Source organism: Hypanus sabinus, chromosome 1 (assembly GCF_030144855.1).
Source record: "Hypanus sabinus isolate sHypSab1 chromosome 1, sHypSab1.hap1, whole genome shotgun sequence".
Taxonomy (NCBI): Eukaryota; Metazoa; Chordata; class Chondrichthyes; order Myliobatiformes; family Dasyatidae; genus Hypanus; species Hypanus sabinus.
The window spans coordinates 14,452,751-14,475,274 of record NC_082706.1 but is presented as its reverse complement, the minus strand read 5'-3'; the positions used below and the strand labels follow the sequence as shown (position 1 = coordinate 14,475,274).

The following is a 22,524-nucleotide window of genomic DNA, read 5'->3' as shown; positions in this document are numbered from 1 at the left end:
ATGACAGAACTCTGGTTTGGCATTGGATTGCATCAATGCCCAATGTGCTATCTTTTCAATGAGCCAGTAAAATCAGGCTTTCTTTGCTTTCTTGGAAGAAGTAGAAAATTCCAGCAGAAGAGTTATCCCATCATGTACTGGCCAGGCTTAACTCCTTAATCAACACCACGGGAGATTATCTGGTCACTAACAAACTGGTGTTTATGTGGGAACACAACTTGGCTTCGTTACAAAGCAATTCCTTGATCTTAAAATGCTTTGGAGTGCTATATAAAATCAAATGACTTCTTTTCTGTATCTGGGTAGAAAGTGATGGCTTCCCGACATGTTGGTCAAAGGCCTTGTATTGTGCCGACCTTTTAACCTACTCCAAGATCAATCTAACCTTCCCCTCTCACCTAGCCCTCCATTTTTCTATCATATATGTGCCAATCTGAAAGGCATTTAACCATTCTTAATGTATCTGCCTCCACACTACCTCTGGCAGTGTGTTCCTCGCACCTACCACACACTGAGACAGGAGGCAGCCAGTATAAAGAGAAGAAGGGAAGAGGTGAGAAAGGAGTGCGAGGTGATTGGTGGACTGAGGAGGGGCACATGATGATGGGCAGGGTACTGCCAGGCAGCGGAGGGGAGTAGGGATAGATTTGGGACAATAATAGATGGAGGCAGAGAAGGGGGTGGGGGGGAAGAGAAATATTTGCATCATGATGGGCGGGGGAAAGGAAACGATGGGAGAGGGTTGCTGAAGGGAGACTAGCAGAAACACAAAGGGCTACCAGTGCTGGAGTCTGATAAAGTAAAGCAAGTAAGACTGGGAACCATGAGGACAGAGGTGAGTGGCAGCTGGAAAAGCAGCTGTTTGTGGCTCCAGCACCCGCCGTCTCATTTCTGCATTGTATCACTGCAGTGACAGCCATCGAGTGCTCAGTCCTGCTCTGAGAACATGAACTCTGAACAACCAAGCCTTCAGCTGGGATCAAAACAGCATATTTGCGGGATAAATCTGGATGGTCAGATATAATGTTAGAGCTCATTCCTACGTCCAGAAGCACGAGCCACAACTGCGGATGCTGGAACCTGGAGCAATGCACACAATGCTGGACGAACTCAAGGATCAGGCAGCAGCAGTGGAAGGAAATGGACATGATTCAATTTGGGACCCTTTATCTGGACAGAATCCTGATGAAAGACCCTCAGCCCAACACGTTGACTGTCCACATTCCACCATAGACATCTTTATCCAAGCCCACCCCCAGAATGAATAAGACTAAGTTCCTTGCAGCTGGTAGTTGTCATCAAAGCACTGTCCTTTCTCCTCTGGTACAGTGAAGTTGGACAGACATCTTCTGAGTTCCCAGTTCCCAGACTATTCATCAGGGAGGACAGAGACCACGTCAGCCAGCAGCTATATCTGGAAGCATTCAGTGTGACACCACGGCAGACTGGGTCAGGCCGGCTGGAAGGGCTCACGTTCCTCCCGTCACTTTGCCCTTCATGCTAGGTTTATGCAGGCAACTCCTGATTTGGCCTGATCCACACGGCCTGGCCATCTCTCAGTCTATTAATGTCTCAGACTCGCTGTCACCAGCTTACAGCTTAAAATCAAAATAACAGTCCTTTGCTCTGGACTACATCGAGAGAATCCTTTCACCTAAATCTCCCTTAGCAGAAATATCTAATACTGTCTCCAAAGTCCAGTGCACATCCTCAATGCCAAACCTTCTGCTTAAGCCTTCCTTCACCTTCAGCCTAACAGGCAGCTGGTCCGCCTTAAGCCTAGTTGTCAGGCCCACTGTTAATGTCAAGCTGGCTTTGCAGCAGCTCGTATCAGTGAAGTGTTTTGGACTCATGCCCTTTCAACTGACGTCCCTGAGGCAGGGAGCAAAATGACCTTCTCCTGATATCCCTCATTCCCAAATGCAAGGGGGATTATCTGAAGTAAATGCAGAACATTACCAGCACTGGCCACTGAAATAAATGCAATGCTCCTGGATATTTGGACAGATCATAATGCAGATGATGATTCACACACTCAGTGATTCAGGAACAGCTTCTTCTCCTTCCCCTTCAGATTTCTCAATGGACAATGAACCCATGAACACGAGTTCGCTATTTTTGTTTGCTCTCTTTTTGCACTACTTACTTAATTTCTGTGTATACTTCTTTTTGCAGTTTATAGTTTTTTTAATATTATTATGAATCGCAGTGCAGTGTGCTGCAGCAAAACAACAAACTTCACGACTTAGGCTAGTGAAATTGAACCTGATTCTGATTCTGAGGTGAGAATATTCTCCAGGGGATCTAGCAAAGACGCCCACTGTAAATCTCACACTGGTTAATAAGGTTTTAAAAATACTCACCCATTGATGCAATTTACAACTAGCTGTGGGACGTTAGTGACATTATATTCTGGTTAGGATAAACAAGCTGGCTTTCCCATATTCCTCTTCCTATATTACATTATAAACTGTGTTCCTATTTAGTAAAACTCTGATAATTCCGTGATTTGGTAAGCTGCACTGGCATATTTCCTAGATCATCTTCAAATTCACTTTTTTCTTGATGCTACCTGGTGCAATAATTTTCCAGTCGACCAGGATGTTTCGAAGGAGTGTGGGAACCTGGAGGGTGGTAAGTGATCATGTCAATCATTACCTGGGGAGCAAGATTCCAAACCACTGGGATTTTGCAATAGTCAGACAGTGGATAATCAAAGTTTTACACTGTGTCAACAAAGATTTTGCTTCCTAAATACTTTTGGGTGCAGGTTATGGATTTTGGACTGCTGATCATGAAAATCACTATGATATTTCCCTATCATGCACCATTTAAAAACAATCGCCTATATTTATTATTTCAATTCATAATTCAAGTCAGAATAACTGATGCCAAGATTAAGAAAGGTATTTTTGCTTGTCCTGAAATCAAACAGGTAATCAATGACAGGAAATTCAAAGTACTTCCACTGGGACCGGAGAAAATCACATGGAAAGCATTCAAGGATGTTGTGAAATTTTTCTTGGATGCAATAATTTTCAAGCATACAAAACCATGAAGAGCAACCTATCCCTAAATATTCATTTTCTGCATTCCCATTTAGACTTCTTCCCTGCAAATCTCGGTGCTGTCATTGACGAGCACAGTGAAAGGTTTCACAGGACATTGCAGTCATGGAGAAACGGTATCAGGGCAACTGGAATCCATCAGTGCTGGCTGATTATTGTTGGACACTTAAACAGGAAGCCTCAGACACTGAGCCCAACAGAAAATCATCAACGGAACATTTTCAGCTTAGTTGATCTATTGCAAAGCATCAGCACCAATATGCGATTAAATGCATTATATTCAATAAAAGTTAATTTCTTATTTCACCAGATTCCTACGAGATACAAGTACAGTAGTCTGAAAGTATATTGGTGCTCATCTTCAAGCGATCTATCATATCAAAAAAAAATCTGAGAAAGCAACACTTTTAAAAACATTTGTTGTCCATTATAATTGTTTTGTGTGCTTATGGAGTCATAGAGCAATCCTGCATGAGAGACAGGGCCTTTCAGACCAACCCATCCTTGCCCTCTTCTCATCACCACCACGGGGGAGGAGGTACAGAAATCTGAAACCCACACTCAGTGTTTTAGGAACAGCTCCTGCACCATCAGATTATTGACTGAGCCACGAACCCATGGACACAACTTTGCTATTCCTCACTTGCACTATTTATTAATTTATCTTTTGTAATTTATAGTAACTTTTCTGTCTTGTACTGCTGTCACAAAACAAAAACATTTCACCACAAATAACAGTGATGATAAACCTGGTTCTGATATCGATCCGAGTGGGTCCAATTGGGCTCATATCCCTCTAAACATTTTCTATTTGTGTACCCATCTTAAATATTATAATTACACTGATGAGTGTTTCAGCAGTTCTCCTTATTCATTATGTTGGAAACCACTGTTTTTTAAAATCATACTTTTTATAAGATTTGTACTTTTTAACAAACTCATGTATTTTTCACACTGGCAGAAAGTGGTATAGCAGCTAAAATAATGGTTTATCACCTTTCTCATTATTTATTGGTTAAGTATTAGTGCGTTACGCATGTGATGTAATTGTTTTAACTAATAGCTAGTTCAAAACTGTCTAAGGAATTTCTTTATCTTATTTATAAAAGTGATATATTTTTAGAAGTGCCATCTTTATTCTTTTGTCTTAGCATTAATTACCCTCTTAGCATTGTTTATTAGCTAATTGTTTAGTTTGATTAGTATTTGTATGCTTGTTTGTACTCTAAAAAAAACTGAAATCTTGGAATTAAGACCGCTCATCACTCCTGACTCTCAGAAGAACCCTGAGCATTATAATATAAACAGAGATCCAACAGCCATTAGAGAGGTTTGTCCAAGTGCTCAAAGACAGGAAAGAATTCTCACCTCCTCGCTCGAATTCACCACCTCCTCCTCCACAGTTATCCAACTGCTGCGCGGATCAACCACATGCTGAACTGTCGAGCTGCCAGGGGTTGAACAAAGGGAGCCCTGTACATCTTTCCGAAGCAAGAAGGGAGGTGACTGCTTCTGCTCCGTGAGTTCCACCAGCTGCGCGTGCCTCTCCTCAGTCTGCATTCTGCTCGGACTTTGCTTTATAACGTGGGTCAAGCTCTCGGCAGGCCACTGCTTCAGGACCTCGGCCCAAGCCTCCTTCTGCGATGCAATGAAGCCAGGTTTCCAGGGCTCCGAATTTGAGGTCATCACCGAAGCCCCTTCGAACTCAGGGACCCCCCCTTTCTCCTCCTGGGTTGTTTGGTATGACACAGTGTAAGGTAGTGCTTCAGAGCTTTCAAAGAAAATAAATTGACACAAAGTTAGCTCCCTTCTGGGAGGTGAGATGAAAAGGTATCCGAGCACGTACACTCAGTGGCCACCATATTAGATACATTTGTACACCTGCTTGTTAATGCAACTATCTAATCAGCCAATTATGTGGCAGTAACTCAATGCATAAAAGCATTCAGGCATGGTCAAGAGGTTCAGTTGTTGTTCAGGTCAAACATCAGAATGGGGAAAAACGTGATCTAATTGACTTTTTATTCTGGAATGATTGTTGGTGCCAGATGGGGTGGCTTGAGTATCTCAGTAATTGCTGAATCTCCTGGAGTTTTCATGCACAACAGTCTCTAAAGTTTACAGAGAATGGTGCAAAAAAATCAATAAATATTCAGCAAGTGGCAGTTCTGTGGGCAAAACCACCTGGTTAATGAGAAAGGTCAAAGGAGAATGGACAGAATGGTTCAAGCTGGTTGTAAGGAGACAGTAAATCAAGTCACCTTGTGTTACATCAATGATATGCAGGAGCAGATATACAACACATTGAACCTTGAGATGGTTGGGCTACGGCAGCAGAAGACATGAGCATACAGAAGTACACTCAGCGGCAACTTTATTAGGTACCTTGGGAACTGCAGGTCAGCCACCTCCTGAGAGATCTCAGGAGCTTTGTCCTTTCGTACCCAGAAATTCCCTGCTATAGAACCCAGTTACAATTTTTCATTTAGAGATTCAGCATGGTAACAGGCCATTCTGGCCCATGTAGCCCATGCTGCCCAATTACGCCCTTGTGCCAATTACTAAATGGTACGTCATTGGACTGTGGGAGTAAACCCACACAGCCACATGGGGAACGTGCACACTTGTTACAGGCAGTGGTGGGAATTGAACTTGGGTTGCTGGTACTGCAATAGTGTTATGTGAAATGCTACGCTACCTTACTGCCCCCAAGTTCCATCAATGCATTCAGTTCCCAGTTGAGATAACAGGTAGGCAGATGGAACCACAGAGTGACTGAACCAGGCCCTGCTGACAGAAACCATGTTTCTGCTGACTGTCAAGCACCCATTTACACTTATCGCATTTCCTTCTCCCTGCATGCCCCTGATACAACCACTCACCTTCACCCAGAGGTAATTTTAGTAGCTAGCTGATTACTTGTGTGACTTTGGCACACGGAAGGGCACTGGAGCACCCAGGGGAAATCAACATGGCACCCAAGGCAAGGATCGAACCTGCATGGCTGGAGGTGCCGCTGGCACTTCTTACTCCCGTTTGCTTTGACATGCACATAAAATATCTTGACAGATGACGCACACTTCCACGTCAGCAATGCTGAGTTTCATCCATGTGGTCTAACTGGACATGCTTTAACTGCACAGTAACAGACATCACTGCCAGCATCCCCATCCCTGAAAGAGCTGTGATGTAACCTTTGGCTTGCCCTCACAACGTCGGACCATGCCAGCCTGAGCAGGTCCAGATTTGTCCCAAGAGCAGTCTGCCGGCTTCCACCACCGGGACCACTACCTTCTCGTCAGCTTTGGAGTCTTGCATGCCTCAGTGACTGACTGGAGTCAGGGCTTTATGCTCTGGCTCTTGGTAGGGTCACCCATGCCAAACAGGTCAGAGGGTAGAGACCAGACTAAGAGTGGTCCACCGGTCCTCCTGGTTCAGGAGTTCATCTCAGGGCGAGCAGCCCTGACTGGTAAGATTATTATGGAAACAGCATTGAAGAATCCTTCTACACTGGAGTGTGACAGTATTCCTGAGTCTCCACCTGGAGCTTGCACGACTGACAGTAGTGGAAACCAAGAGGAAAATGCTGGCATGATGATGGAAGCCCTGAACACCATCAGAGACGGAAGACCTTCCTTGCAGCTCCAAATGCCGTTGGCATAACAGATAGTAAATAAGTCTGCCACTTTAGCAGAAGATGTTTCATTTATTGAACTTGAGAGGGTTAATAGAAAACTAGTAGCCTTGTTAGCAAGGCAAATGCTGTTTTATTTAAGAGAAGATCACTTTGCCTGGATTTGCTACCCTATCAGAAAAGAAGTATGAGGAGTCTATATTTATAAAAACATATACAGTATTCCTCATACTCGCTCTCTGATGTGTATGTGTAGAGGAATAATTGAAAGGCATGCAGAGGATGCTTCCTTTAGTGGGGTAGTCCAGGACCACAAGGCACAACCTCAGAGTAGAAGGATGCCCCTTCAGAACGGAGAAGAGGAGAAATTTCCTTAGCTAGAGGGTACTGAATCTGTGGAATTTACTACCAAGAATGGGTATATTTAAAGCAAAGGGAGTTAGGTACTTAATTAGTAAAGGCATCAAAGGTGATGGGGCAAAGGGAGGAGAATGAGGTTGAGAGGGAAAATGAATCAGCTGAGATCAAACAGTAATGTAGGCTGAATGGCCTAGTGGGCTAATTCTGCTCCAATATCTTGTGATCTAGTTTGACCATTCAAACCCTTCAGGTTTCCTACAGAGACAATTTAAACAGTTGCTTGATGGTTGGTAAAATCTCAGTGGACAGAAGGAACTTTTTCCAGCTTATCATCCCATCAACGGCTCTACAGGAACTGAACATACTGAAGGAACTTGAAACCGGGGTACATAAAAGGCAAAGGGGAAATATCTTGGGATCTGGAGCCACAAACAGGAGGAACTCAGCAGCATCTGAAGGGAAAAGGATGCAGGGTTTCAACTCAAAATGTTAACAGTTCCTTTCCTCCCAAAGATGACGCTCGACCGCTGAGTTTATCCAGCAGATCTTTTGCTACTGCAGCTGTCAGCACCTTCATTCCCTGGTTGCCGTTCCTCTCTGGGCCTTGTGGCACATCGGGTGGCAACCTTGCCAGTCCTTTTGCATTTGTCTGCTTTTTACAAGGCCGAGTTGCTAGCTTGACGCTCGACCCAGCACGGACGGATAGTGTGCACGGAGCCAGCTGGATTCGAACACCCGACCACTCACCTTGAAGTCCATATGCCACCACGCACCGGCTGGATTCCATTCTCTGGTGCCTCCTGAAATCTCAGAGCTAGTTTCTCATTCTGAGGTGGGCTCTAAACCTCCCCTGGCCTGCTGTTCAGTGAGACTATAGCTGACAGAGAGTTCATCTCCCACCACTAGCTTTGCTTGCTTTCCAATTAGCCATTATTCCCACAGAAACGAGCAAAAAAGGCTTACCGTCACTTTGCGTATTCAACTACTCCACCGCGAAACTTCCCTGGAGTAGTGTATTAAACAGTTCTTAGAGAGGAGAAAATCCTCCTCATCTTCCTCATAAGTGGATGCCTCTCTTTGTAAAACTATACACATAGCCTGAGATTCGTCACTGGGGACAGGTTGGGATTAACCATTTGAGAGCCACCTGGTCAAGCCCCAGAATTCTGGCTGTTCAGTAACATTCTTCTATACCTGGGATTTCCAAGCAGGGGTCCACATACCCCCTCCTTCAAGGTATTGTTCCAAGGTATAAAAAAGGTTGGAAATCCCTGTTCTAAACTCTATAAACAGTCTTCCCAACTCCGGTGAGTGTATGTCCTATCTGTTCAATGTAAAAATAAAATCCCTTTCTCCCAGGATGTATTTTCACGTCAGAATTATAGTCATAGAGCAATAAAGTATGGATGCAGGCCCTTTGGCCCAACAAGTCCATGCTGGCCGTATTTCCCACCCATCTAGTCTCAATTTCTTGCACTTGGCCCATATCCCTCCAAGCCCCGCCCCTCAATGTACCTACCCAAGTGCTTCTTAAATGATACTACCATACCTGTTCTAATCATGGAATGAAAATTCTTCTGAATGGTTTTGCTTCCTTCCCCTTTCCTGGGTTCTCTGCTGTCTCCCCTTGGTTTCCCCACCCCATCTCTGCAGCAGCTGCCGCAAGATCATGGAGCCCCAAGCTTCAGATGTTTTATCGAAATAATTACCATCAGACTGACTTTGTTCCTTTTGTCCTGTCTTTAAGGTTCTCAATGCGGCAAGAATCAGAATTACAGTTCATGCTGTATGTCAACAACAGAGCTTCTCATCGTGAGGTTTCTCTGTTGCTGAATCTTACTAATATCCAAGTCAGGAGTCCATTTACCTTTCCATATTCAGGTCTGGCTGTTGGATGTTGGGCGTTGCTCGTCTCAGTGTTGGTGACCCTGTCCATCTGTCGTGTGCACTCTGTTGCCCTGAAATTATAGAAATGCCATTCTCTGTATTCACCTCCTCTGCCAGCTTGGTTGGAGTCCCTCCTTCTGTCATCTCTGACCTCTGACCACCTTCATTGTCGAGCATATCTATCAGCCCATTGATGGCATCTGAATCGGCTGTGTCCTCCTCAGTGAGGTTAAAGGAACTCAGTCCTTCGGCCTGAAATGATTCATCGGCCTTGCTGTAGTCCAGGGAGGAGTCTTCAGCTACCACCAGGGGCGGCTTTGCGCCCGACGACCAGACATTGACGTCGGACATCTCCATCAGGGAATCGTTGTCAGTGCGTGCACTGGGGTTAACATCCAGGCTCGTGACGTCATTCCAGAACTGGTCAGCTTGAAGTGGAGACGGCATCGTATACTGAAGCGAAGCAGGTGATAGCATCTCATCCTGTACTGTGGTGAAACCTACACAAGCAGACAGAGCACATCTGCAGAAGCCATACCTGCTCCAATGGATTACACTGGCGGAGGGAGGGGAGGAGATGGACCACAGAGAGTTTACCTCAGGGAGTTCCATTGCAAAATCTCACCAGGCATGGAACTATCTTTGGGCAATAAATTGGCCATTCAAAACAAAAACAGAAAGTGCGTGTTATGTGAGGAGTAGGACACTGTCACAAAGTGTAATAATGCTAAAAGGGAAAACAAATACTGGAATAACTTAGCCAGTCTGTCAGAAACCCCTTGTCGTTACTGGTCAGTGGCCCTTCCTCAGAACATAGAAATAGACATTTCAGCACAGTACAGGCCCCTTGGCCCACGAAGTGTGGCCCATAGAGTCAGGAGAAGCAGTCACTCCTCAGTAACAATGTGGTGATTATTATCAAGACTGGAGATTTTAATCAAATCTTTTTCCCAACCTTTTAATCCACTCTAAGATCAATCTAACCCTTCCTTCCTCCATTGCCCTCCATTTTTCTTTCATCCAAGAGTCTCTTAAATGCCCCTAATGTATCTGCCTCCACCACCACCCCCACCACCCCTGAAACAGTGTTTCATGCAGCCACCACTCTCTGTGTAAAAACTTCCCTCTGACATCCCCTCCACTACACTTCCCTCTGATCAGCTTATAATCATTCCCCATTGTATTAGGCGTTCCCACCCTGGGAAAAAAGTCTCTGTCTATCCACTTGATCTGTGCCTCTTAACTTGTACACCTCTATCATGTCACTTCTCACCCTCCTTCATTATATAGCAAGGGTTCACAACACCTTAGTTAATGGTAGGGTTCCATGGTTTATAAAAAGGTCGGGAACTCCTGCTCGAAAGAGAAAATTCCCAGCTCGCTCAACCTATCCTCTTGAGATTTGTTCTCTAGACCAGGCAGCATCCCGGTAAATCTCCTCTGCACTCTCTCCAGAGCTTTTGGCTTTAGAATTTTTTTAGAGGTGGGGAAGGACCTGTTGAATGCCAGATCTATGGGAATAAATAAAAACGCAAATTAAAATGAGAACAGGAAAGTAATAGATATATTTGGCACGTCAGGCTGCATCTATGGAAAATATGACTGGTATAAGACCCTGAAAAGTTTTGACCTGCCAAGTGCTCCCAGTATTTTCTGTAATTCTATGGAATACTTAGTTTGGACAAAGTTTATCAAGTGAAGAACAGTAGATTGTTGGGTACACACACCATGCTCCTTCACTTTCTAGCCACTCCCATGTCCATTAGAATCATCCCAGTTTATAGTTTTTCCAGTCCCTCTGTTCTGTTGCATTTGGAACTGAATCTCAGTCCCCAGCTTGATTACCCTGATGCACATTTTTAATTTCATTGTTGCCCATATCTTACATCAATCCACAGTGATCGCCTCCATTGAAGACTGCTTTTCTTTCTGTAAAGCTCACAGCCACACAAATACACAAAATGCCAGAGGAACTCAGCAGGTCAGGCAGCATCTATGGAGGGGAATAAACAGTCGACATTTTGAGCTGAGACCCTTCCGACTTTACTCTGAAACAACAACTGTTGTAGATGTTCCTAGATGCTGCCTGACCTGCTGAGTTCCTCCAGCATTTTGTATGTGCCTTCATCTGTAATCTTTCGAAGATCACAGCCAGCCATTTAGATCTTTAATCCACACTCTTCCGCTCTCTGACCTTTGTGAACTTCATCCTCATTCAATTGTGGCAATCATCCTAATTACCCCATTCTATTCCACCATGATAACCGGACTCCACTAAAACCTCCAGTCTTGATCATAATCACCCTGTTGTTACTGAAGAGTGACTATGTAAATGTACCCCTGACCTTGCCGTCTTTACATCCCCAATCATCTTCCTTCTCCTGACTATATGGGCTTCTCATGCCAAAGAGGGTGACACCAGTTAATTACCTGTTCTCCGAAGTTTAAATGTGTGAATAATACCCATTATTATTGACTGAAGCATAGTATTCAACTATTATGTAAGATTCTAGTTGTTACACTGCATCCAGTTGTAGAAAAGAAGGATCTCTACTCAACCGACTTCTTCTAAAGTCATGCAGTTCCAGAATCAATGGGAGCTGTTTCATTCCTAAACTATCAATCAACTTTTAGTTATTTTGTGAGTAGGCCCTTCCAGCAAACCCTGACATAGAAGCATAGAAAATAGGTGCAGGAGTAGGCCATTTGGCCCTTTGAGCCTGCACCGCCATTCATTATGATCATGGCTGATCATCCAACTCAGAACCCTGTACCTGCCTTCTCTCCATACCCACCTGATCCCTTTAGCCATCAGGGCCATTTCTAACTCCCTCTTAAATATAGACCTTCAATAATAACCCCAATCTAATCACAGGACAATTTACAATGACCAGTTAACCTACCCAGTACATCTCTGGACCTTGGGAGGAAAGCAGAGCCCCTGGAGAAAACCCACGCATTCCATAGGGAGGATGTACTGAGACCCTTTACAGGATAGCATCGGAATCAAACTCCGAACTCCAGAACATCCTCAGCTGTAGTAGTGTTGCTCTAACTGCTACATTATCATGGTGTCCAGCTATCTGTGTTTTATTTTGGAGAAGGTGAACATAAGAATATAAGAAACAGGAGCAGGATTTGGCCATCTGGCCCGTCGAGCCTGCTCCGCCATTCAGTAAGATCATGGGTGATCTGGCCACGGACTCATCTCCATCTACTTGCCTTTTCCTCATAACCCTCAATTCCCCTGCTATGCAAAAATCTATCCAACCTTGTTTTACTCCCCCAAACCTTGAGGCTACGTCCCCTAATTCTAGTCAAGGTGTTGGGAGAAGGGACTATTTGTGTGATACTTTGGAGAAGGTGTGTGGGGTGGGGGCGGGGGGGGGGGGTGTTAAACCTGATTGGCCATGATTAAAGCCCAAAGATTGTTGACCATGTAAGGAAATAATTCCTAGCCCAATGAATTGAGTGTCAATAGCCCACAGAGACTTTGAACAAATACATCATGAGATTGAGACTGGGAAACATTTCCAAGTCTCCTTGTTCACTTTTGGAATTGGCTAGAGACGCTTTCAATGCTTAGGAATGGAGTCATCAGCTTTGCTGAAGCTTTCATTGAGAAGTGTAAAAACTACGACTATTAATAAAACATGCCAGACAGAAAATTCAACAATTAAAAGAACTGGGTTAAGATATAATTGAAATATATCACAATGCTTTAGTTATTAAAGATAATTCCTCAACAATTAATATAGTATTGGACTTCAGCAAAATTGAGGCTCCTTTCTTGTTTTGGGCTGTTTAGAAATGACTAACTTCCTGATCACCGTGGTCCATTTCCCCAAAGTTACTGGAGTTATCAGCTCGCAAAAGCTGGTCAAAAAAAATCATTCCATTCTCTGAGAAAATAAGACAAGCAAACACACCAGACAGGTTCAATTATTAAGCCAAGTGCCTTGGGGATTTTGGTTTTTCGGCAGAAATAACTTAAAGAGTATTTCCACTTAGTGCTTGTGAATCTTCTTGTCAGGAAAGGGCAGGAATGTCCTTCAAGCTCCAGTTACATGCATTGCAAGAAAAGAAACACAGAAAAAATTGCAGACCTACGTACAAAGGTAACTTGACTGCAAAAGCTTACAACTGCTGTAAAGAAAATGTTGTGTTTGCGTGTTTGGTATCACTTTGCACATTTGTATGTGTAATTCAGGAGAAGGTGGATTGTATTAGTTAGACCTCAGTGAAAAAGAGTAACTTGTTCCTCTTGGTCCAATAATGGTTATCAGGTTCCGAGAATGAGCTTCAGGCTGCGGAGTTGTAGGGGGAAGGTCCAAGATCAAATTCTCCACAATATTTTTGCTATTACAATGCTTAAGAGGCAGGACACACCTAAAGATCCAATTGCTTTGTGAGTGTTTGAAATGATAATGAAATCTCTACTGACAGAGAAAGTTACAAGCAGCTCAAGTATAAAAATATAATTGTGAATGTTTGGTATGGGGATTGAAAGGGAAAGTTCATACAGCTCGGAGACAGGCTGTTCGGCCCATCTGGTTCATGCTGACCATCAGCCACCCATTTAATCCAGACTGGCATTTATTCCATATTCCCATCCACTCCTCTCCAAGATTCTACCACTCACCTTCTGAAAATTATTGACAGCAGGCGATTTATGTCCTGACCATTTTCGCACTTATGACCCATATCCCAATGAATCAGAGATATTAAACCTGATTCTGATTCTGAAAACTGGAGGCACTGCTTGGAGTAACTTTGCAGGCTCTAATTCCCAAAATTTATTTCAATAATTTGGAGGTTGGGATCACAAATACCATTTCTAAATTTATGGATCGCACTGAACTAACAATGGCCGTGGGGATGTGCGTTGGGGATAGGAGGCCTGAAAAAAACTCGGTAGTCTGGAACTTGAGGCCCGATTGCCAAAGCCTGGAAACTGGAGGCTGGAGGCCTGGACTGGAGTTGGAGGACTCTGTGTGTGCGGGGGGTGGTGGATAGGTGAGAAGAAAAGAGCTTGTCTTGCTTACGTTGCTTTTTTGCTTGTTGTGCTGTGTTGAGCATTGTAGACATTGGCGCTGGAATGTGTGATAACATTTGTGGGTTGCCCCCAGCACACCCTTAGGGTGTTAACATCCTTTGGGTATTAATGCAGTATGCAGATTTGAAGTACGTATTAACCTACACGAGTAGATTAAAGCCAATAAGGACACATATCATAAAATAAGGATCCAAGTGGGGGAGAGGCAGTACAGATGCATTAATAAGGTCAAATAATAAACTTTAAATATGGAGATTGAAAAAAAGCACTGGCTTTATTCCCAGAGGAACGAACTGGAAAGTGGTGAGGTGATACTGATCTCGTATTGAATCATGGTTGGATCATACTTGGAGTACACAACTCGTTCTCAATAATGACTACTGACAAGCTGAAGAACACACAACTAAAAGCAGCTCCAATAAGAACTGTGTAGTTAAACGCCCTACAAACGGATGAGCTTGGATCTCCTAACAGTGAAATTCTGAGCCAGCAGGACGGACATGTTGGAACATGAATGGTCTTGGAAAAAGAAGTAGAGAGGATTGGCTGAGGTCACAAAGGGATTTATGTATTCTAAAAGATGAATTTTGTAAACAGAAAGATGAACAGGCTGCTCACATTTATTACTTTTCCATTGTGGGAAAGTTTGAAATTTGACTGTTGAAGGGAAGGAATCCAATCTAATGAAGTTTCATTTGCCGACTGTTGACATCTCATCCCCAACTGAGCAGACAACAAAGAGTGAGAATTTACCAATCATCTGCCACTGAAGCAAAGATTAAATTTAGAACTCTTCCTCCCATTATTGGTTGCCAGGAGCAACAGTTGTGATGGGTGACACCGATGTTGAGAATCCACTTCCTGACACTCTATTACCCATCAACCATCTGGCTCCTGAACAGGAGAGGATAACTGCACTGACCAGATTTTACAGCCTATAGACTTGCTTTCAGGGATGCCTTACACACTCATGTTCTCGGTATTATTCGTTTATTTCTTTGCACAATTAGTCCTCTTTTGCACATTGGTTATTTGCTTTGTCAGTGTATAGATTTTCATAAATTCTATTGCTTTTCTTTATTTTCCTGTAAATACCTGCAGGAACATGAATTTTGAGGTAGTATATGGTGGCTTTGATAATAAGTTGTACTTTGACTTTGAAAGGGACACAACTCCTGCACTTGGTCACCAGGATGCATCAAAGGCCAAATGCTTGGAAATGTAAGGAAGCCTTGAATAGAAGGAACAAGCACCAGGCCAGTACTTCATCTGCTATAGAGTGTTGATCCCTAGCTCAGAATGCCTTCCTCAGTGTTGTAAGGAGGGCATGACAGCTATGCGCAGATCAAACCTCCACAGCCTTTGCTGGGACCCAGAGGACTGAGTTATGGAGTGGGTTTGAGCAGGTTGGGACTTTGTTCATTAGAATGTAGATGAGTGAGAGGGGTGATCTACTGGAGGTGTATAAAATCATGAGGGGCACAGAGTGAACAAGCACAATCTTTTCCCCAGGGTTGGGAAATCAACAACTGGAGGATGTAGGTCTAAAGGGCAATATATTTATTGTTAGTATTACTTCTTCTTTTTGTATTTGTGCAGTTGTCTTCTGCACTTTGTTGGAACAACCTGGCTGGGCAGCTTTCATTGAAACTGTTATGGTTATTATTCTATAGATTTATTGAATATGCCCATGAGAAATCAGAGATCCCCACCATCCAAGACCATGCCTCTTGTCACTGCTGCCATTGGGTAGAAGGTACAAGAGCCTCAGCACTCACACCACCAGGTTCAAGAACAGTTACTATGCTATCCCTCAACCATGAGGCTCTTGAATAAAAGGGGATAACTACACTTATTTTCTCCATCATTGAGATGTTTCTCACAACCAATGTTCTCACTTTAAGGTCTTTATCTCATTATTTCATGTTTTTATTACTTATTGCTATTTATCTATTTTTGCATTTGCACAGTTTGTTGTCTTCTGCACTCTGGTTGATCTTTCATTGATCCTGTTATAGTTACTATTCTATAGATTTGCTGAGTATTCCCGCAGGGAAGTGAGTCTCAGGGTTGCATATGGTGACATATATGTAGTTTGATAATAAAATTTACTTTGAACTTTGAACCTTTTCACCTTGAGGATGGTCAGTTACGAGCTGCTAGGGAAAGTAGTTGAGGCAGGTACATTAACAATATTTAAAAAGAACTTAGACAGGTGCATGGATAGGAAACATTTAGAGGGATATGAGCCAAACACAGACAAACAGGACCAGCTTCCACAGGCAGAATTCTTTTTATATTGACACAATTTGTTTCTTTTGCACATTAGTGATTTTATAGTTTTTTGTAAATTCAATTGTATGTCATAATTTTTCTGTAAATATCTGGAAGAAAATGAATCTTAAAGTAGTATATGGTGACACATACTGTATGTACTGCGTTCATAAATTTACTTTGACTCTGACACCTTAGTCAGCATGGACCAGTTGGGTTGAAAGGCCTATTTCTGTGCTATAGGACTCAATGAGCTGCAGAGTGACTTAGGTTGCAACTATAGATTCCTTTGCCAGCAAAGTTATTCCCCTCCTGTTTCTGAGTATTACAGGCTGCATAGAGCATGCAGAGCACTACGCTGACAGTGTACATAGGATGAAGGTGTAAGAAATCGGAGAAATGTCCTCAGCATAAGTAAGTATTTCATAGATGCTCTCAGCTTGTACAGCTTGTAATCTGATGCTACTGAATATTTCAGGCACTGAAATAACATCTCCTTTTAGCACTGATGTTCCCCCCCTATTTGCAGTGGAAATGGAAGGCCAAACAGCTTAAAGTAACCTTTTTTCAGGAGCGCACCGCAGCTCAGGGAGTGCTTGAGAGGTTGCGGCTAGCTCCAGGATTGGAGGCGAGCCTACAGATCAAATTGGAGTAAACAGAGGTACGGTGGAGAAATCCGGTGATGTGGGAGTCTCGAGGAGAATTTGGAAAGCTGTAAGCTAACTCCAGCATTGGAAGTGAAGCTGCAGGTTAATGCTGGAGCAAACCGAGGCGTGGTGGGGAAATTCAGTGACATGGAATTCCCGAAGAATCCTGCAAGACCCAACCAGTTGCGCACAATACTTTGCACGTTTCACCAGGGGGCATCCATGGCTCAGCAGACAGAGGAGCTTTGTGGTGGGGCATGTGGACAAAGCGCAAACACGACTGGTGGGAGTGGTAGGAATGAATCGCCAAGCTGAAAGATAGATCTTGATCTCGCAAGAGGTGATGGGATGATCTGCAAAGCAGTGGTTGAAGCTGCAGTGTAGAAGCACTCAACAGAGACCAGCTTCTGAGCTGAGGGCTGAACACTCAAAATGCCACCCAGGATGCAATGTAAAGGTGTTGTAGCAAGCGTCCTAAGTGACTGGAACAGGTATTGCACAGCTGAATGCAGGATCTTACCTAGTATCACCCTGCTGATTATTGGTGGATTCTGGGGCTGCCTGGAATGTGCTGGCAGGGTAGTGATAGGGGCAGATACAACAGAGTTGCTTAAGAGGCTTTTCGAGGGGCACATGAATAGACATGGAATGGAGGAATATGGACCATGCGTAGGCAGAATGGATTAAATGTAATTCCCTTAATTAGATCGACAAAAGAAAGGTACTTCTAGCTGAGGGAGGAAGTGGGGATACACTCCCACTACCTATTAAATGCTCCCAATGGCGTGCACCTCAAATAGCCTCTGACAACCAAGTCCAGCTCCTGACCTTCACGTGTGGCTGAGCTACTAAGCGTGGCAGAACCGTTTCTACTGACCGGAGAACGAACAAAGGTGGGTTACTGGTGACTTAAAACCAATTGCTTTGGGCAAATGAGACTCATTAACCGTGGTTGACAGCTCATTTAGAAGGGAAGCACTGATCTCAAACCTCCGCTGGTGGGACAACAACCAGAGGTCATGGGTTAAGGGTGAAAGGTGAAAAGTTTAAGTGGAACATGAGAGGAAACTTCTTCACTCAGAGGGTCGTGAGAGTGTGGAATGAGTGCAAAAGGTGCAGGCAAGCTTGATTTCAATATTTAAGAGAAATTAGTATAGATACATGGATAGTCGAGGTATAGAAGGCTAAGGTCCCGGTGTAGCTTATTGGGAGCAGGCAGTTCAAATAGTTTTGCACAGACTCGAAGAGCTAGCCTTTTCTTTGACTCTTTGACTATCCACTCATAGGGAAAGCTGTGGGAGTAAACCCCAAGGGCTCCAACGCTGACTGACAACTCCTGTAATGCCACTGATCCCAAACCGTATTGATCTCTGCCGTTCCTTTGGATTCATCAGTTGTATGGAAGGGTGGGGGTGCGGGCAACAGCTTGCTCTCTGTATTGTACTACTCTGGCTTGTGCACAACGTAGACAGTTAGGACACAACATCCATGGTTGACCCCGGCCGATGGAGGGCCTAAGGGATGTGGACCAGATGGTCTACTCCTGTGCAGTACTGTTCTACATTCTGTAACAGTTGTGGTCTGCAGTATTCTGTTCCATACGTCAAGAGTGACAATGCTGTGTGCCTGTGACCAGGGAAAGTATCACAAGCACTAATGTGGATAGTCCAAGGTAGTGAGTGCATGGTCCAATCCTGCATCTGGCTCAATTTCATTTGGTGACATCCTGGTTAAATTCAAAATTGGACTGTGTAGTGATCCAGTTTTGAGGCTGATGTCTGATGAAACACTGGCAGAGAACAGCAGGGACTCATGAACTGCAAACGTCAATGGCTCTCCGAGTTCAGAGATTCAACCAAAGAAACTTGCACCCCTTCTGTCAACATGACAAGGTACACCTATATCCAAAGTTATTCCAGGATTATCTTCTACCCGTCATCGTGAATAGAAATTGGAGCCTCACACTTTCAGTTCCAAATAGCTAAACTTTGTAAGTGCCAAGGATGGCTCAAATGGTAAGAAAGCTCACATGAGTTAGAGATTTCTAAGGAGGTGCTGGAATGAGTTGACCTCATCTGCTGTCAGGATGTTATTCTAGCGTTTAGGGTATGGGTTCCCAAACTGGGGTCCATGGGTACCCCGGTTAGGGGTCCATGGCATTATAAAGGTTGGGAATCCCTGGTTTAGGACAAAGGGGGCATGCCTTATGAGGATAAGGTTGAGTGAGCGAGGGCTTTCTTTTTGAAGTGAAGGAGAATGAGGGGTGGTGGCTTGACACAGGTGTACAAGATGATAAGAGGCATAGATTGAGTGGACAGCCAGAGACTTTTTCCCAGGGCGGAAATGGCTAATACCAGGGGGCATAATGTTAAGGTGATTGGAGGAAAATATAGTCGGGGCATGTCACACATAGGTTTTTCACATAGCGAGTGGTAAGCGCATGGTATATGGGTGGTGGTAGAGCCAGATACATAATGGGCATTTAAGAACCTCTTAGGTAGGCAGGTGGATGACAGAAATATGGAGGGCTATGTGGGAGGGAAGGGTTAGATTGATCTTAGGGTAGGTTTAAAGGTTAGTAGAACAGTGTGGGCCAAAGGGCCTGTACTTTGTTGTAGTGTTCTATGTTCAAGCTAGTGAGTGCGGCATGGAAGGAGGGAAATCTAAGATGGTTCTGGTTACAATGGATCTGATTTTAAGCTGCTGGAGTCAAATTGAAGGTGAGTGTTACCACATTGGTAACACGGCTCTGCTGTTCAAATTTATGAGAAGGCTGCTGTGATGTTCCCTAGCCAGTATCTCAGATGGTTGATGCCCTGAGGTCAACATCTTGCTGGCAACCCAGGCCAACATTGCTGAGAGGCAGGCCTTGTGAGGAGCCCCAAAATGACCCACTCAAATTGTGGCATCCCTTGGTTGATGTTGCTGGGGCCCGCGGCTCGAGTGCAGCCCCAGGCTGATGGTCCCAGGGTCAAGGCCCAAAGGTGGACCCAGAATCAACAACAGATGTGGAAGTTGCCAGTGGATCACTAGTCTGAGTAAGTGAAGGGTAGAGTGATAGGGTGGGGAGTGAAGGGGAGATGAAGGGAGGGGGTGGGGGAAAGGGGATCGAAGAAGGGGTAGGAAATTGTCGACCAGAGAGATTGGAAGAGGGAGGGAGTGGAGGAATGCAGATTGTCGGGGTGCAGCATTAAATCAGGTTCATTACTGTCCCACAGAATCAAATTCCACTTTATTTTGCCTTATAACAGAGCTGTATCTGTAGGCTGAATCCCTCATCTTACTTACAAAAATACCAGTTAAAGAAAGTTTTTTTCAATGATGTATGGGAGAGCCTGATGTGAAAAGAAGCAACATGCCACACAACGTGCAGTACGGACAGACCGCTTGCCCCAGAACGCAGATGCTGAACAGACACGAGATGCTAAGCAGAAGAAAGGCCCAGTAAGCGTTCACTGCTGGTAGTTTTTACTGGCGTTCTTCTTCCTATTTGACTTTCTAAGTTATGTTGGAGATCGCCATCATGCAAGACAGAGACAATCGAGCTCCAAGCACAAACCTAATTCACGCCCAGCCTTGGTGTGGCGTCCACGTTTGGGAAGAGCCTTGTCCTCTTGCTGTTGGTTCACAGCAGAAGGATGTGACAGGTTCAAGCAAACGTGAAAATTTGTCATTGTTCAGTTCATCTGGATGTATCCAAGGCAGCAATGGTCTAACCTGGTTGTGAACTGATTGATCTAAGATGGTGACATTTTAAGAGTTAAGCCAATTAGTTTCAAATGGACATGATTTACACTTGTTCTGACCTGTCTGTTTTAGATAGACATGCCAAGTGACATTGACAATTTGTGAAGGGCATCTATCCCTGGATTCCTGCTAAATGTTTCAGCTTTAGGCCTGGCAGATGATTTCTTTTAATGACTTCCACAGAGCAAAACAGTCACATGCAAGCAGTTTTCATCTCCCATTCAATGAATGGATAGCAACTTTTTTTTGGTGTTCCTTGGGAAATTATGTAATGCGTAATTTGGGGTTGGAGGAATGAATTTGTACCTTCAATCCAAGGCATGGGGGTCACTTGCAGAGATTCAACCTACGCACAATGAGCTACAACTACTTGAACAAATAGCAGCACCTTTCCCTATACACCGAGATCTTTATCTACATGGAGCTTTCTTCATCATGGAGGTCAGTAAAGCCATGCACTTGGTCACAGTTTGCCAATGGTCCGCCTATATGACCATAAAAATAAATCCCAGTCATAGAACACTACAGCACATAAACAAGCCCTTCAGCCCATCTAGCTCATGCTGAACTATTGATCTACCTAGTCCCATCAACCTGCACCCACTTCATAGCCCTCCATACCCCTCCCATCCAAGTAACTACCTAATCCAATCCATAGGGACAGAATTAGGCCATTCAGCCCATCATATCATAACAGATTATTGAAGATATATCTGATAATGGTGCAAAGTGAAGCCTTATGATACACCCTCACTATTTACACCATCTTGCTCCACCTCCCAGTTCAGCAACTAATATCCTTTTCTAATACTCAGTCAGTGGCCACATTATTAGATACACAAGTACACCTGCTCGTTAATACAAATATCTAATTAGACGGTCACGTGGCAGCAACTCAATGCATTAAAGCATGCAGACATGATCAAGAGGTTCAGTTGTTGTTCATTACAAGGAATTTGGAAGAAATGTGATCTAAGTGGCTTTGATGGTGGAATGATTGTTGGTGCTAGACGGAGTGGTTTGAATGTCTTAGGAACTGCTAATATCCTAGGATTTTCATGCACAGGTCTCTAGAATTTACAGAGAATTATGCAATAAACAAAAATCAAGTGTGTGACATTTCTGTGGGTGAAAACACCTTGGTAACGAGAGAGGTCAGGACCGGACTGGTTCAAGCTGACAGGAAGGCCACAGTAACTCAAATAACAACACTTTACGGCATTGGTGTATAGAAGAGCATCTCTGAATGCCCAACACTTCAAACCTTGACCTGGACGGTTGACAGCAGCAGAAGACCACAAACATACACTCTTGAGCATGGCTACATGCTTTTATGCATTGAGTCGTTGCCATGATTAGATATTTACATTAGGGGTGCAGGTGTACCTAATAAAGTGGCCACTGAGTACAAACCTCCTGTAATCAATCTAGATCCCTTCCATTCCATTCCAGTCTGCAAAGGTAAAGGTATCGCTTGCTTCTGAAGTGGTTGCCAAACACGTGCATTAATTTTGGAATTTGTGGATGAGGTTTCTTAAATCCCCATTAAAAATGAACATTTGATAGTGTTTCAACTAAAGAAAATTATTTTCTTTTTTTCCTACCTAAGTAATCTCACACTTCCTGCATTATACCCACCTGGAATACTATTGACCAATCACTCAACTGCCTTATCTCCCTCCTGGACATATGTCCTTCATATCCTTCTCTCTGACTCAGGGTTTCCCAAACTTTTTTATGCCATGGACACCTTTCATTAACCCAGGGGTTCCTGGATCCCAGGTTGGGAACGCCTGCTCCAACTGTATAATTTAAAAACTTGGAGATGTTAGACTGACTCCCCTCCTTTCA

General features: G+C 43.9%; 1 protein-coding gene across 8 annotated transcripts in view; it reads right to left on the bottom strand.

Moving 5' to 3' along the window:
* The window catches only part of LOC132391523 (ankyrin-1-like), a 449,124-nt gene that overhangs the window by 38,564 nt on the left and 388,036 nt on the right, over positions 1-22,524 (bottom strand). For all 8 annotated transcript variants that reach the window (XM_059964825.1, XM_059964840.1, XM_059964849.1 and 5 more), the window contains 2 exons: positions 8,930-9,449; positions 4,437-4,839 (listed from right to left, as the gene is read on the bottom strand). In XM_059964825.1, coding sequence (XP_059820808.1) covers positions 4,437-4,839; positions 8,930-9,449 — 923 coding nt within the window. The remainder of the gene's footprint in view (positions 1-4,436; positions 4,840-8,929; positions 9,450-22,524) is intronic.